This window comes from Salmo salar, chromosome 01 (genome assembly GCF_965601325.2).
Source record: "Salmo salar chromosome 01, fSalSal1, whole genome shotgun sequence".
Classification (NCBI taxonomy): domain Eukaryota; kingdom Metazoa; phylum Chordata; class Actinopteri; order Salmoniformes; family Salmonidae; genus Salmo; species Salmo salar.
The window spans coordinates 139,065,264-139,083,487 of NC_138291.1; the positions used below are offsets into that span (position 1 = coordinate 139,065,264).

At 43.5% G+C, this 18,224-nt stretch overlaps 1 protein-coding gene across 1 annotated transcript; it reads right to left on the bottom strand.

The window, feature by feature from the left end:
- Window positions 1-6,189: 6,189 nt before the first annotated feature.
- LOC106561946 (growth arrest-specific protein 1) lies at window positions 6,190-10,475 on the bottom strand. Its single transcript, XM_014126409.3, has one exon. It carries the CDS (start codon window positions 9,903-9,905, stop codon window positions 9,108-9,110), a length of 798 nt encoding a protein of 265 aa, XP_013981884.1. The 5' UTR covers window positions 9,906-10,475; the 3' UTR covers window positions 6,190-9,107.
- Window positions 10,476-18,224: the final 7,749 nt, after the last annotated feature.

The window sequence follows — 18,224 nt, forward strand, 5'->3', positions numbered from 1 at the left end:
AGAGATAGCGAGAGAGAGCGCGAGACAGAAAGCAAGGGGGGGGGGGGGGGGGGGGGGAACGAGAATTGAGATCTGGACAGGACATGGAGACTGATGAATGAAGGTGCTTGAGATTCGAAGATGGTTTATCTTAACATGGACAGGGGGTAAAGACGATATCTAATGGAGAGATATCAAGACCTCATAAATGATGTTTGCAGTATGTAGTAATCTTTGGCTAACATTAAGTATGCATACAAAGAGAGCTTTCTTTCGATACGAACATATTTGGGCATTACCTCTCACATAGGCATGTTTATCATTTGGCACAAGTCTGAACTGGTAACAGCAGTGCTCCTAGATTGAGAAAACTAGAACCAGACAGGCCAGGTCAAAAATATTTTCCTGATCCTGATCCTCTCTGGTCCTCTCCCGCTGGTCTCTGTGTCCTGCTGGATATAACCTGAATAGCGATTTATCTGGTGTTTCACAACCAAAAGGATTGAAAGTGACAGTGGATGTTGAGGAGGCAGAACGATAGCATCTCACCATTGTTTTTACCCTCTGGTCATGACAGTACTGATACAAAAGACTTATGCTGCGTATGGCCTACACACACACATATGGTACACACACACACACACGCACAGACACGTTCCTTTAACAACCACAGGGTAATAACCCTGTTAATACATAGCACTTCACTGTCAAGGCCATTTTGCCTTTGTTAAAGCCTCTGCTAACAACCACAAATGTCCTGCCCCATTTTGTGACTTTGTGTATCTGCTTCCATCGGAGAGCTGTGAACAAAGCTATTAGCACTGGGCTAATGTTCCTAGATCCTGCTCTCACAATGGGTAGAAGGGGCTTGAGATGAACTGTGATATTTGCCTAGCTCAGCTGGCTTTGATTTGCCTGTTTGCTCTCGGATTTAAATTGAGTCATTTACCGTCAACACTGCAGGCATGACTGGAGATCCTTGCGCCTGAGCCAAGCTTGTTAAACAAACAGTGGTGGAGTGGTGGAGAGCGGAGAGAAGGGGGGGATAGAGAAAGAATGGGGAGGGAGGGAAAGAGAGAGCGAGAGAGAGAGAGAGAGAGAGAGAGCGAGAGAGAGAGGAGAGAGAGAGAGCAAGTGAGAGAAAATGTGGGGGTGCCGAAGTGTCATTCTGCTTCCAAAGCAATGAGAGTGCTGGCTGCCACAGTTGCACAGTAATACCTCAAATGAACTGCAGTCCAGCAGCATACCTTAAAAGTGTGTGTTTATAACACATTTAAAACACTGCCATGAGATTTTGTAGGCGAGCTTTGCAATGTGATCACTTCTCCATTGCTGTAATGGTTAGGTATGCATGAGACAGTCTTATCACCCTCATATTCTGAGTTGCTTATCTTGTTTCAATAGACTCTCTCTCTCCTTAAAAGCCACATACACTTTTGGCCTCAGTCATCAACCTTGTTCTCTCTCTCTCTTCACCCAAACTCTATTGTTCTTTCCTCTTATAATTCCATGCCATCTATCTCTCATATCCAGTGGCTCTCCCTTCCTCTCTCTATCTCTCCATCGCTTCCCCGCTCAAGGGTTTGACCTACAGTTTGTTTTTCAAAAATAACACCATCGATCCTCCCTCCCTTTATGGCAAAAAGAAAGACACAGAGCATAGAGGAGGGAGAGAGAAGGAGGAATGTGTGATGGATGAATACCTAGTCGACAGCAGCTAGGGGTGGTGGCCCCTGGCCCTCAGGATGTCAGGATAATAGAGTAAAGCTTTGAGCCCCCATTCAGCTTAGAGAGACCCTATTCACTGCCGACAGCACCCCAGCCTCGAGCCATTATCTTAGGTTAAAATGTTTTGTTCTCGCTGCTCTCTACAACAAAATGGTTAGCACAAAATAATGAACCTCTCGCCATCGATAGACTCTCCCAGTTCTCTGTTTACGCATGTTTTTATATATTGGTTAATCGTTGAGCACGCAAAAGGGGAAAACGACTTTGAAACATTATTTGAAGGAAGAGTATAGTTTTGGGAGTTGTTTTTCTATTCTGTTTTTATGCTAAAACATGTTGGTCATGTTATAATTGGCAATCTGAAAGTTTGAGGTTGGTTTAGTGATGACATGAGTTTGAAGGAAAGAAGAAGTTAAAAACCTTCACTGCAAAACTTTTCTTGATTCAATAACGATACAAAAAAAAACATGTATAGAAACAGCAAGTGCACAATGTGAAAACAGGTCAAATGACAAGACAACTGTATCTCAACGATTGGTAGGGACATGGTATTTACTTCAAAATGAAATAGACAATAATAATTATTTCACAAAAATGATCATGCACTCAAATCCTATTTAGGTGCCTATGTATCTGCTTGAGGGAAATGATGTGGTTCCTTATAGGCTGTATAAAGTCATATTCCACGTCAGAATAGATTATTTTAATGTTTGTACATTTTTCAAACACCAATTTGCAATTTACAGAATGGTGACAATATCTAAAAGTAAAATAAATAAAGGTCATCTAACTTTCCCAAAAATATTTTCCCAAGATCAAAACTCTTGCATATTTTATCTTTATTTAACTAGGTAAGTCAGCTAAGAACAAATTCTTATTTTCAATGACGGCCTAGGAACATTGGGTTAACTGCCTTGTTCAGGGGCAGAGCGACAGATTTTTACCTCGTCAGCTCGAGGATTCAATCTTGTAACCTTTCGGTTACTAGTCCAACGCTCTAACCACTAGGCTACCTGCCGCCTATATAGGGATGTGTATGATTGTTTCCCAGCTCATTGATCAAACAGCTATAGCACTAAGGCATGAATTCTAAGTTTGCTTTAAAAATGACCCATTGTTGTCTCCTTGGACCTAAACATACAGACCCCCATACTATCAAACTTTCTCCTCTTAGAGAGGTAAAGGGGGGTATATTTCCTCAAGACAAACCCCTGAATGGTGTGAAAGGGGCTCCACTCCCTGGTCCTCTCCTCTAAACGGCTGGACACAGTTGGAGTCTCCCCCCCTGGGGTCAGTGAAGCCATTGATGTTTTAGAGCGCCGCCATGGCAGATTACTGCGCACAGCTGTCCCAGCACCGTGGAAATGAAGTTATGCCCTGTGTCAGCAACGTTTTGTGTTCCTTCCTCCTCCTCCTCTTACTCTACCCCCAGCCCAAACTCAAAACCTACGCTTCACTCCCCACCCCCTTGGTCCTTTCAAAACTATTGCGTACCTCTATTCGTCTTCTCTGGCCCAATACGCAGGAGGGAGAGGCAGGAATGAGGAATCAATCAGGGCGCCCCGCTGAGCGCCAACTTCCAGAGTTCCAGAGATCCCTGGGTTAGGAGAAGTTACCTGATTGGCCGGGGTGAATATCCCCCTTCTTTAGCCGTGTCCAAAATGGCACCCTATTCCCTATCTAGTGCACTACTTTTGACCAGAGCCCTCTCCTATTCCCTATGTAGTGAAAGTAGTGCAGTACATAGGCAATAGGGTGCCATTTGGGACATAGCCTGTGTGTCAGCATCATCATTCAGAGAGGTCTGAACTCAACAACATTCAACACCCCCCCCCCCCCCTCCCTCTACAGACCCCAGTCCGTCACTCCTCAAACTCCCAACCCTTCCCCCATACACTTAACAACCATAAATCAGCCCATCCCCCACTGTAACCCCCCTCTCACCTCTCCTAAAGCTCAGCGTGAACCAGGCAGCGCCCTCCCTAACCCCCCTATAGCCTCCACAGACCTCAGTTGGCCGCTGTGGTGGGGTTTACGTACTCAGTTTGTCTGTGGGTGAGTTTGTTTATTCTCTGGTCAGTCCTGAGAGGTTTAAGTAGTCAAGACTACTGGCAGACACCCCGTCCACAAGACGTGGTGTGGTTTAATACAGTCATGACAAGCAAATATGTGTCAATGAAAGAGGAAAAGCAGTGGTAGAAAAAGTACTCAATTGTTATACTTGAGTGAAAGTAAAGATACCTTAAAAGAAAATGACTCAAGTAAAAGTGAAAGACCCAGTAAAATACGATTTCATTAAAAGTCTAAAAGTATTTGGTTTACATATACTTAAGTATCAAAAGTAAATGTAATTGCTAAAATATACTTAAGTATCAAAAGTAAAAGTATAAATCATTTAAAATTCCTTATATTAAGCAAACCAGACAGCACCATTTTCTTTTTTTTCACGGTTAGCCAAGGGCACGCTCCAACACCGAGACATAATTTACAAATGAAGAATTTATGTTTAGTGAATCCATCAGATCAGAGGCAATAGGGATGACCAGGGATGTTCTCTTGGTAAGTGTGTGAATTGGACCATTTTCCTGTCCTTTTGGGTGTTTGGGAAAATGTATGGAGTAAAAATATATTTTTTTTTATTAAGGACTGTAGTGAAATAAAAGTAATCAAAAATATAAATAGTGAAATACAGATACAAAAAAAATGACTTAAAAGTAGTACTTTAAAGTATTTTTACACCACTGAGGAAAAGTTAACCTTAAGATCTTGCATTTAAACAAATATACTGTAGCATGTTTGTACAGTATATTTAGAAGACCTTACACACTTGCTTACACACTTACTTTAAAGTTCAATTTCAAATCAGCATGGTTTCTAAGATAGGCTGACTGTTTACACATGACTAGGAAATCAACCTTCTCTTTGAGAGCAACTTAAATCTTACCTTTCCCACTCTTTTTTCTTTTTTCTCTCTCCATCTCGCTTCACATGAGGCACAAGGAAGTCTAACTGGATTAGAGACAGTTTCCCTTTTTTCAAAGGCCGGTGAACTCAGAAAGGACTTGACGTGACAGAATCAATGTGGCAGCTTGGAATTTTGAAAACTTTTTGGAAGAGTTTCACAGAGGCTTAAAAGAGAAAGAGAGTAATTTAATTACTGACCATTGTGGGCAGTTCATTGAGTAGCCTACACATGCTACGAAAACAACATGGAAAATAGTTCAGGGGACGCAAATGTTATTCTCATATCACAACTTTATAACACATATCTCATATAATATGCTCCTTTTTGCTACACACACAATGCACCTTATTTATATAATACTTATTTCCTGACTCCAGTTTACATAGATTAAATGTACCGTTTGTATATGTACAGTCTGTTTGCCTCACCTACAAATGCTATGTCAACTGAGAGAAAGTTCTAGAAGACTTCACAGGGGGAAATGTGGCCAGTATGCTCAGGGGTATGTTAGTCATGATTGTTCCATGAAGCATCTCAACCATAAGTCATCTCATCGCCTTAATTGCGTCTAGATTGGAATGTCCACTAATGTAAGACTATTAGTCTGCTTCTGTGTGTGTGTGAACATCTGAGTGTATGTATGTGTGTGTGTGTGTGTGTGTGTATATGCATACATGCCCATGGGTGTGTGTGTGTGTATGCAGGAGTATCAAGCGCTTGTGTGTGTTTGTCTGTGTGTGTAGCGGGGTTACTAGGAGTAGGGGGTTGCAAAAACAGCACTTTGAGTTATGATGAGGCTACTTTAATGAGGTACTGTGTCCCGCAGCGGCGTCCCCCGTCCGGCTCTTGCCTCTCCTCTGTTTCAGCATGATGGGAAAAAAACAACTCGCTTATTTTCCTCCGGTGCCAAAAGTTAATTGAAAACATTTCAGGGGAAAGTATGGTTTTGGGGGCCCCATATGACTCTCATTCCTTCATTATCCCCAGCAATAATAAAGAGGCATTACAATTATTAATGGTTGGAACCCAGGCCTGCTCTCTTAAAGCGGCAGTACCCTCTTTTGTGACGGCTAACAAAGGCCCATAAATGCATTCGCCACATCACCGTGACAGAGCTGCAGGGTTTCCACAGTTTGCATATTTTTCTTTTCTATATTCAGTGGGAAGGAAACCAATAGCAATTGAAGCACAATACATCATTGGTTCTATTTAGGACTGCAGTCTATTTGAATGTGCACTCCAGTAACAATCAAAATCTTCAGTGAATCAAAATGTTGAGTGGTTATATAGATCAGCTAATTGTTTTACGTTAGCATCAGTGGCAAATGTTTTTGAACCTAGGTATCTGCTATGCAGATTAAAAATGTGTTAGCCGTAATAATTATCACGTAATTGTAATTCTGATCGTAAACTACTATCTCAAGTGTACGATTCCTAAGACTGCATTTATAAAGCACTAATAATAAAACATGTATCGTGACTCCTTTAAATCACTATCAAATAGTTTGTTAACCTGATTATATAGCATATTTAATCATTTATTCATGTATGCTGTACCTAATACATGTCTGATCATAAAGACATTTACTCATATACATCATAAACATCAGGCCTTATAAATGTATTATGTTTAATAGCTGACAAATAATAGCTATTAACCAGTATAAACAGTTTATAAGCACACCTTAAAATAAAGCCAAGTGAGCATCACCTAACGTTAAGCATGGAGGCATCACATAGAGAAAGAGAGATACAACGTTGACAGAAGTTTCTCAAGTCCTTCCGAGAAGCCCCTATCTGCAGTAGTGGTCTCTGTCTCTCCCCAAGCTCCCCCCCATCCTCCCCTCTCTCAGAGGAGATGCTGTCAGAGAGAAAGCGAGTGAATGAAGTGCCTGCACATTGTACCGCTCCCACCATTGTGTGTTTTACATTTCCATGACAGTAGTGCCACTCGACTTCTCCTCCATTCACTGGGCCGGAGGGCCCTTGTCCTCCTCCAGAGGGAAACAACATGGCTGCCATCATTGCTCTCAAGTCCCTCTTGTGACAAGAGTTGAAGGAGAGGATGATGTCCCCCCTCTCTTTTTCTGTCTCTCAGTGGTGCCAAAAGAGAAAACAAATGTGACACACAAATTAAATGGTTTCCTTAGAGGTGGTGGGTTAGGCTACACACTTCTACAAGTAGACCTGGGTCTATAACCAGCCATTTAACTTCTGTTCAGGATGATAAGTAATAATAGTAAAGTTGAAGCGAAAGTGTTTTAAAAAAGAAAAACACTTCTACTTTGTTACACATACATAGCAACGGCCGGTATCTAACACACACACCACACACAGCAGTCCAATCAGAGTGCATTTGTAATGGCTACTTAAGTCTCCATTCATCCGGACACAGCTTTCCTTTCCCCCTCTCCTCTCTGTGTGAAGACTTCTAACAAACACATGGGGTGAGGATAAATAAACTGGCAAGGCCCTTCTTGGCTCCATTTGAGCAGCAATCCCCAGGAGATAGGGGTCTTTATTCCTTATGTTTAAACAGTCTTCCAGCATTAACAATTTATGCCTTCAGCAAACATTGATGTTTACAAGGTCAAGTGTATATCGATCCGACTAAGAGCTTTTCTTTTACTTGACGCTTTATTTGCTCTGGGATTTAGGCGACATTCAGTAGCTCAGATCAACTGATCGTTCGTAATGAGGGAATTTTGTGATGGTGGAAAGGATTGGTACAGCTGTCAAAAGACTTGAGAGACACGGTAGTGAAATAGCCTGCTGCCCAGTGCCCATATGGTCACTTAAGGCAGAGTGAAGAGTGAAACAATCAAGATTCATATAGCACTTTAAAGGGTCAATCCCCAGTTGAAACGATAACAATGCGTACTCCCTGCCACTGCTTCTGTAAAAAGCTGAAGGAATGGGGGGTGGAGAAATGTGCCCACTCTCATATTCACAGACAGAGCTATGAATGCAAGGAGTGATCGTCCATGATATCAAATGTATAGTTTTAACCATGTTTTGAGGCTGTACAGTGTTTCTTTACATTTACTTTGTTCACAAACATTGGAGTAAAACAAGCTTGTATTTTGGGTCTTGACAGTGGAACTAAGCTCATGAGGCATTTATAAGTTTTATTCTTCAAGAATCAAAATGGGTACATAATTTACATGTCCAAAAATGGATGGTTAAAACTATTATTTTGATATCTTGGATGGCCAGTCCTTGCGTCCATAGCTCCGTCTATGAATTTGAGAGTCTTTACATTTCTCCAGCCCCATCCCTCAGCTTTTTACCGAAACAGGTGAGGAGTATGCATTGTTATTGTCTCAACTGCTGATTGCTGCTTTAAAGCAAGACTTAGATTGTTATATTTCCCTATAGCGGTGAAATAACCTGCTGCCCAGTGCCCATACGGCCACATAAGGAAGAGTGAAACAATCAAGAGTCACTTTAAACAAGAAGACTTATATTTTCACCTCTGGACACAAAAGAATATACATTAGTCACCGTGAAGCATTTCACGTCATTTCTATACAGTGCAAATCTCTTCTTAGCAGTAATAAACAAATATCTCCGGAAACAAAATCAATATCATACAATAAACTGTACAATTTAACTTTACAGATTTTGACATATAAAAATAATCTCCCTTAAAACTTTTGCAAAACTTGACATTGAAACTGAGTTTAAGGAAATGTGTGTGACATGATTAAGGCTAGTAATGTAGGCTAACCAACCAATCAAACTATTGTCAGGTGCTTGCATCAAATGCATTATCCACTGACTAGAAATGAAATTACATCTTAATTACACGTATGCCTATGTCTATTGTCTAGCTCATAAGAAAAGAAGAACACTTGATTAGTCTCTCCACATTACAACGAAGTGACTACGAAGAGAACGCTTTAAATACTGCCGTTTTCATTGTCTCGAAAATAGCAGCGTACTCTAAAGTCACTTGTCTCTCCACATAAAAAAAAAGAAGTGGTGTCAAACTTCTATACATTTTTGACTATTTTGTGATGATAGGCAATAGCTGATGAAATAGGTGTATAACATTCTTCAAGGGTTGGTTCAAATATTACATAGCCTAGAGGTGCACAGCTGTCTGGAAATTAATCTATAAACCTTTTAGAGTCACCCCAAAAAATGATACATTTGAAATATAAAAGTCTTTACCTAAATGACTGACCCATAGCATTGATCAGCACAGAGACAGAGTGAGACAGAGACCAGACGGAATGTTGAGAAGAAGCCCCATGAAGATAGATAGCTGAGCAAAGGCCATAAAATCCTTCATACACAAAACGTATAAGCTAAAGCAGGTGTGCTGGTGTTACAACTTTCATGAGCTATTATGTCCGTGTCAACATTTCACAGGCCCCTCTTTCTCAAACAACTTTCCCAACAGCTGAATCAACTGGGGTAGGCTGCCCTATCAGATCAGATTCATTAGAACCAAAATGGTGGCCACAGAGGCAGTCCATACAACACCCTGACAGGCGGATCTGGATGAAAAACTTTTGTTTTCCACATATATATAATCCTCCATCTCGTCATAATCATCTTCAGAGTCGTCCTCTGAATCAGAAAACCCGCTGCCCGCGTATCTGTCCATAGAGTCAAAGCAAAAGTTTTTCATACTAACTTTGACGTACTCGCATATGGTCCTCTCTGTGCCATCACAAACACAAGTATCAAGTTGTTGTGCTTTGGGTATATTTCGCATGTTGGCAATCACCCTCCTGCAGTCGTCCGAACATCTCTCCCCTCCGAAAAGTTTACGGCAGTGAAACAAATAGTCGCGCATTGCCGAACTGCATTGGGAGTCTCTCTCGCATTGCCGCCGGGCTTCGGTGCAGCCCATATTGCTTGTCCGAGGCAGGCACGGCTCTATGGCGCGTTTGGTGCTCCGGCAGACGGGGTCCGAGGCGCAGTCACAGTCCTCCAGAGACGGGCCGGTCTCGGTTAGATTCAGCTGGATAAGGGACGAGATGCAGTGGCTGGGACACTTCTTCCTATCCCCGTTGATAACAGGCGCACAGGCGTAAAGGTATTGGTCATATGCGTAGTGGCACTCAGACTCTCCATGACACTTCATGATGGCTTGCCAACAGATGAGCCGACGACCATGAGTAGGGGACGCGATGCAGAGACAGCCGAACAGGACAAACGCGCAGCATAAATACAAAGTTGATCTCCCAGTCCACTTTATAAACCCGGCAAAACTTGCCATTTCGATGTAGACTGATCCAAATAAGACTTCAACATATGGATTTGTGTAGCGGTATCTACATTAAATATATGTCAAAAAGTAGTCAAGCAAATCCATTCCCTCGCATTCAGGCCGCTCCACTGGAGAATGAACGAGGTTCAGCAAATGATTTGCCGTGATACGCCCAAGGTGTGAAAACCGCACATAGCTTGCAATTTGTTAGATTGTCACTTGATACACTCACAATAAAAGTTAAAAGGCACAAATTAACTCTCCACTTATCTTCACAACAGTAGCGGCTTCACGAGAACTCTTCAACTCCTGCGTCCCATTGCTTTGCCGCACTCACAAATGAAGCAGCAAGAAGAGACGTTTTCGTCGTTTTACCTTTCAGAAATACAAACTCCGTTCCAGGTAAAGTGTTATGGTGTATCCACTCATGTAGCATGCATTCGGTGCCTTCTTCAGCTTTAAAATGATGCAAAGGAATGAGGAATGCGATGTAAACGTAACGCCCCATAGAATAGTTACGACTGTTGAGTGTCTTTCGCGTTCCCCCCACTGGTTCCTCCGCATCCCTTGACAAGTGCCCTATTGGTCAAATTCGTTTTTGTGATTTTTCTACTTGGTTCAGGGGCAGTGACGTGAGAGTTGAAAAGTGACCAATGAATGAGCAGGGGGAAATGGATAATACATTTTAATACTATATATATAACTTCTGAACTGAACTGCTGTAACTTCCTATGAGTGTTTTCTTTATTTCCTCTCCCAATTCTAGCTATTGTCAATTATTTACCAAACATTATTCAAACTTTATATTTTACATTAAAAACATAGGAAACATGAAGATACTGTACAGGCCGATAGATATTGAAAGAAGACATTAGAGCTAGTATGCCATCCATCACATTAGGCAAGTAGCCTAACCTATGGTTCAACTACCGGCGAAACAAAACGGTGAATACTGACCTTTAATCACACAGAATAATGACCAGTCCTTCTAAAGGTGGTGAATCAAATCAAATCCAATTTGATTGGTCACATACACATGGTTAGCAGATGTTATTGCGAGAGTGGCGACGTGCTTCTAGTTCCGACAGTGCAGTAACATCGAACAAGTAATCTAACAATTCCACAACAACTACCTAATACACACAAATCTAAGTAAAGGGATGAAATAAGAATATATACATATGAATATATGGATGAGCGATGACCGGTGTCTTTAGAAGCATGGTGTCTTTAGAAGCACAGTGTCTTTAGAAGCACGGTGTCTTTAGAAGCACGGTGTCTTTAGAAGCGCTGTGGTTGTGTTGACTAACTCTCCGTAGAGAGAGGCTGAGTGTATCCCAAATGGCACCCTATTTTCCATGAAGTACACTATTTCGGACCAGGGCACTACGGGCCCTGGTCAGAAATAGTGCACTACATACAGAATAGGGTGCCAATTGGGACACAGCCTCTGAGGACAGCTGCTATAACAGATGCTGCTCCTCTTCACCCCTTCCCTTACACCCTCCACGCAACATAAGTGAGTATTTACACAAGCCTTAAGGGCCTTCCCATGTTACAGCACACGCGTGAATTCCACAAGGCACCACATGGACATGCCAATAAAGACATGACAGCCAGGGAGGACAGGAGGGTGACGAAAAGACAAGAGCCAGAGCTGTAAACAGAGCAGTGAAAAAGAGAAGTATAACCTTTCACTTCATAAAGCAAACCCCTCAATTATCTTGCTCATACATAGTCAGCTGTTCACCTCTTAAAGACAGCTCTTCTTTTTGATAACATTATTTCCTAGTTGTTGATGGTGCATCAGAAGACCGTACAGGCCAGGGAGAGTGAAAATGATCAACGGGGGCACAGTATCAAAGCACATAAACAAACATGCTGCCAGTGAGTGACTGAGTGAGTGGACAAACCCAGAGCCACTGTGTCTGAGAACGAGTGAAATGTGATAATTGAGTGATAGGCTAAATGCATCCATAGGTGTTAGCGAATCATCATAAATCACAGAGGCTGTGTCTGAAATGGCACCATTTGAACAAGGCCCAGAAGAAAAAGAAAGTGTGTGTATGGCCGTCTGTGTTTCCTCTGTCCCCTTCAGCCGTCGCCAGCCGCCTCAGTGCCCCTGTGACCTGTAAGACCCCGTCCCTCCGTCCAGACCAGAGGCCAGGCCAGAAGGCCAGCAGTCAGACAGAACCAGACAGAAACCAGAGGGAACCACTCAGTCACTGTGATACCCCTGCCCCCCTGACCCCCTGTCAAATCAATCTGCTCTGACCACAAAGATCTGGCAGCTGTCTGGAGACCCCAGGACCCTCTACCCCAATTACTGAGATTAGAGAGTATTCAAGCCGGGCACAGGCAGAGCAGAATAAGAAATCCCACCCTTAACTCCTCGAGACTCTCCCCCTCTCTCATACCCCTCAACTCTCTCCTTCCTCCTCTCTCTCCCTCTCCCCTCTCTGTCTCTCTCTCCCTCTCCCCTCTATGTGTCCCTCTCCCCTCTCTCCCTCTCTGTCTCTTTCTCCCTCTCTCCTTCTCTCCCTGTCTCGCTTTCCCTTTATCTTCTACAAACTACCCCCATATCACCCTAGCAGCCCCAGCCACACCAGCTGGCATACCAGGGCAACAGGCCTGCAGGAGAGTCATCTTACAGTCACATCAAAGACGAGGTCATCTGAAAAACGTGACATCCTCCAACTGGTGAATCACTCAAGGGTGTCCACTACACCCTCCAAGAGGGTGACGTCATGCCATATTAGCCTTGAGTGTCTACTTGTAGATAAATTAAAGCTTATTCATTTGGCCAATGGGCATACAGTTTAGCCGGGGGAGGGGGGGCAGAAAACGATTTTACTGCGTGTTAGCGTATTGTTGTTGTTTGTAGGAGTGAGGTTGAGAGGTAAGGTTTTGTACACTCCAATGGGATGATGACATTTGTTTTCTATTTTAGAAAATAGTTCCAACGACATACCGTATGACCTTTTTCTCAAACCAATCATTCTCTCCTCTAATCGAAAGCTGCGTGCCTTAAAACACAGCAGTCATGTCATACACTACATATACCCAGTTGGTGTGAAAGTGTTGTTTTGGCTGTTTGAGCTCTTGTGTGGCTTACCCCCATCCTGCTGATCAAAGACACAAGGCTATAGCATGCTGGGGGGACCCTACTGTACGCTGCAGTTTAATATGAGCTGGTCTGTTCAAGCAAAACAGATGGATGGATCCAAAAGAATACACATGTTTATACACACTTCAATATGAGTGTTGTACATGTTTCACACCACCTCTGAATCAATGAGTTTCTTCTACGTGGCCTCTGGTTAAATGTAATGCACTATGTAAGGGAATAGGTGCCATTTCAACGCGTGCAACTTCAGCCGCAGCCTTTTGCGATTTATAATGATTCACTTCAACAAATGGCTACATTTTCCACATTACTGAAATATTACATTGCACTCATACACTATCTTCCTTGAATTATGTGAATTTTCGAAAAACACTAAAGTAAGAAGTCTTCACACGCGGTGTTCCTGCCCGTGTTTCACTTTTACGGGAAGAGAGCATAACACATAGCAGAAATCCCATCAGCGTTGGACTGAGGCCAGGCACGAACAAGGCCCGGATTCACTGAAGCCAGTGTGCCTGTGTGTGTGTGATAGAGCAGGCAGCTGCTTTCCCCCCTCTATGGACCCCTCAATTACTATCTCCAGTACGTTACTGTCTGACATTCTTTACTCTTTATACCTTACTCTTTTTTTCAGACTGTTTCATTGGGAGAAAACCTAGGATATTGAGGGTAATGAGGGTAATCCTTTCAAGATAATGTACCCCAGGTTTCTTCCTTCAACTGTTGAAAGTTCGCTACCCTCCATATTTATACCTTGCAATGTTTTCTGCTCGTTTCTTTGGAAAAACCTTTGAGGTTGAGGATAATGTGTGATAATATATGTATCCCTTCTGAACATTATCTCCTTCAACTGTTAGAAGTTCACTGACTGACTATCCTATCCTTCCACATTTGTTTGGAAGGAGTTTTTCTCCGGTAAGTTCAGCGTCCTGTACATGCGGTTGCTCGTGGCGACTCGTGTATAATAACGATTCCAGAATTGGAATGTGGTTCTCAAGAATAGATGCAGAAATACTCATGCAAAGACAGACATGCTCTTCACTGTGTCTCCACTGCTGTCAGAAGTCATTACATACAAGCGGCCGTGCCAGAATCCCTCACTGAGCTCTGCATTCAAGTTCTTCCAACCCTGGAGAGAGAGGGAGAGAGCGAGAGGAGGGTGAGAGAGAGAGAGAGAGAGAGAGAGAGAGAAAGGGGGGAGAGAGAGGGAGAGAGCGAGTGGAAGGTAGGGAGAGGGGGAAGAAGGCCAATATTAAAAAGTTGCCAAATGTTTTTCTTCCCTGCTTTTATTTAAGCTCTCTCCTTCGTTGCTAATAGAAACTGCAATAAAAAAAGATCTCGATCTGGCTGATTTCAATTTCCTCCTTTAAAAAAAGCGTAATCATTAACATTAATAATGATGACATTCGTATAAGGGTGTCTTTGTAAAATCAGAACATTTAAATGAATCAATGACTTATGATTTCTTGTTCAGACATGTGGCTTTGATTGTACTTTAGGGGGAGAGAGAAGAAGAGAGGGAGACAGAAAGAGAGAGAGAGATAGATGGGGAGGGAGAGAGGGAAAAGGAGAAAGAATGAAGGAGAGAGGTATAGGGAGGTAAACAGGGAGACAGATAGAGCAAGAAATAGGGCGGGAGAGACAGAGAGGGGGAAACAGAGACCGAGAGGGGGAAACAGAGACAGAGAGGGGTAAACAGAGACAGAGAGGGGTAAACAGGTAAAGGGTAGAGAGGGACTGTGTGTGAGACGGTAAGCCGACATTTTAAGTCAGAGAGAGTAACAGCTCTTCTCCTGTCTCAAGGTGCAGGCCAGGTATGATGTCATATCTCCTCTCTCTCCACAGGCCCAGGAGGGACCAGGGTCCTGGACAGTATCCTTGGCTTCTCTCCACACACGTACACACACACACATACACACGCACACACACACATGTGCACACACACACACACACACACACACACACACACACACACACACACACACACACACACACACACACACACCGCACACCACACACACACACACACACACACACACACACACACACACACACACACACACACACACACACACACACAAAACACAACACACACACACACGTGCACACACACACACACACACAACACACAACACACACTCCCGTTCCCTCCCGGACTCCGTGGTCTTATCGTTGGGCTCAGGAGATTGTTCCGGGCCAGGCCGGCACCACATGTTCGCACACTGAGTGGATCCCTCAGGCGAGTGAGGAGAGGAAGCACCGGTCTGGGACAGAGAGAGAGTGAGTCAGGCTTTGAACCTCACAACAGAACAGAGTTAGCTGCTATGTAAGTTCACACACCGGTCAGAGCCAACAACAGCTCTATAGCCAGGAGCATCAACATGTGGAACCACCACAACTTCTACAGAGAACTTTCACTATGGTAGCAACCTTGAGTGTGTTTGTGAACTGCTTTGCCTCTGAGTACACCATGTATGGATCCCCCCTGGTTCGGAAACACCAAAGTAGCTCATTTTATTCTATTCTATTCTCACGGAGCGTTCTGAAGATTAACAGATTACAAACTACCTCAGCCCAACAAGTCATTTATTTTCAACCCCACTCATCTTGGTTTCCTGTAAACAAAGCGTACACGGGCCAAGGCCTCACTGTCTCTAAAGGAATTAACCAGAAGAGATCAGCATGCACCCCTGGAGATGGAGACACTGAGAGGGAGATGGAAGGGCTTTTGGAAAAACAATGACTAGGAAAATCATCACATTATCATTCTGGAAGGACCCTGCCCAGCAGGAAACCAGGGGGGCTGTGGAACAGGTTGGAGAGAGAGGAAAGTTGAGCTCCAGAGCCAGGCATACAGTATAGAGAGAGCCAGGCAGCCAGGCCCTGCTTTAGCCATTACCTAGCGCCTCGACAGGAGGAGACGGGGGAGGGGATGGGAGACGGGGAGAGATGGGGGAGGTTGAAGGTTGGAGACTTATGGTATGTGCAGTTGAATTGTGGTTTTAACCTTTTGCTGCAGTGGGCTAAACCAGGGTCACACAGAGTGATTCTTGGTAGTCTTAAACAAATCTACTTTGAAACAAAAGTATACACCTCACGCACATGGATTTGGGCTTACAAAAAGAAGACACCTGTACCATGTCAGATATAGTGTTGAAATGTATTACATTTTGAGTTCTCATCTCAGTATTACACTTTATATACACATCACAGAAGACTGAAATATACAAAACCGTTTGACATAGAAACACCGGATTTTCGTCGCCAAAAAAAAGAGTTATTGATTATGAAATTATGAAAAATATGAATAGCATTCCCCCATGTGGCCAAAGAGGGTGCACTTTTGGTCATTGACTGTAGGAAAGGGCTATAGCAAGAATGAAAACACAGAGGTAGACTCGGATGACATGACAATCATCTGCTTGTGGAAAGAAAGTAAGCCTCTGTCTGTCAGCTGAATTTACATTTCAATTTTAATGCGTTTCAGCTGAGACAGGGAGGACATGACATGCTTATGACAGGCTATAACCTGCCATGCTGATGAAGTACACCAGGTCAGCTATAGTACCACTGTATATCAGGCTGACAATGCATCAAAAGCAAGTAAACCACTAAGACCTACCCTGTAACTGCATATGTCTACTCTCTGTCTCTGTGAGGCCCTGTTAGAGGCTAGAGGCCTTTCCTTTTCAACACACAAGGACAACAACCAGACAGAATACCCCGGAGGCTAGACCTAGTTCTTAGAGTATTAATTCACAGGAAGGTCTCCATTTCAAGAGAAAAATACATGGGGGGGAGGAAAGGAGGAAGGGAGAAAGGCGTAAGTGAAAGACTTGGGGAGAAAGAGGGAGGGAGGGAGGGAGGGAGGGAGGGAGGGAGGGAGGGAGGGAGGGAGGGAGGGAGGGAGAGGGGTTTAAGAGAAAGACATGAGGGAGAGAGAGGGAGGAAGGGAGAGGGGCTTTAGAGAAAGACATGAGAGAGAGAAAGAGTGAGGAAGCGAGAAGGGAGTCTCAAGGTTTTTTGGAAATGTGACCTTCCCTCCCTCTCCTTGTCTGAGATCTCGTATCTCACTGTCAGGAAATACCTGTCCAGGACAAGATAGGCTGACAGGATTCTGACACAGAGGGACCATTGTTCCTCCTGTGAGGGCCATCGAGGGCAACGTGAAAGGGGGAAAGTCACAGCCCACGACACAGGACCAAACAGTACCCTACTGACCAAATCTGAGCCAGAGAAGAAGAAGGAGTCTCACTCAACACCCACACTGTACATTAAATGACTGTGACTCATTCAGTCATTGAGGACAATAAAGAAAAAGTCTAAAATCCCAAGTGGTTGGTAAGGGTTATTGTGTGGACTGAGGAAAAGTCAGCAGCCAAAAGGGATCTATAAAGAAAGATCTGAGATCCTCAAACATCACAGGAGTCATTTGTAATAGCACAGAACTTTGATCAGTGCTACTGTATTCTCAACGAGCATAAATACAGTCAGTCCTCCTGATCACACACTCTCCTTTTCACTGTGGCACACTGGCTCTTCAGATGAGGGTGTAATGACTGTTTATGCTAACCACATGGTTTAGACTTAGGGAGCGCTGAGGATGCTGCCAGAGGATATGGGTTTGGATGTCAAAGACCACTGCGCCGCATACCCCGCTGTGTGTTTGAGTAGCTAGCTAGTTATCCTATGGATACTTTGGTTCATACAAACGACAGACACATGAGAAGCACATACACTGAAATGGGAGGTAAATCACTGTCAAGGTGGTGGATTTGTTTTAGCAGCCATTAATGAGAATCTGTTTCTCTACAGAGGTCCTTGGAAACTGTACTTGGGCGTAAAATAATGTTTAAATCTGTTATTTGACATTGGTTAAGTTCTTTTAATTCTGATCATTCTGAAAGACCACACAGACTTTCTTAACCTGCTCATTTGTTAAGATAGATTCTGTCAGGGCTTGGCAGTGGAGGCCAGGGTGTGACTGTATTGAGGGTGGGACCATTAGTCTATCTGGCTATGTTTGTGAGAGGTCATTGCACACACACATGGCAACATGATATGGGCGAGTTTCACATCCACTACACACACATGCATGCACACACAACACCACACACACACACACACACACACACACACACACACACACACACACACACACACACACACACACACACACACACACACACACACACACACAC

Coding starts and splice junctions, on each gene's coding strand:
- LOC106561946 (XM_014126409.3), bottom strand. CDS start 9,905: ATGGCAAGTTTTGCCGGGTTTATAAAGTGGACTGGGAGATCAACTTTG.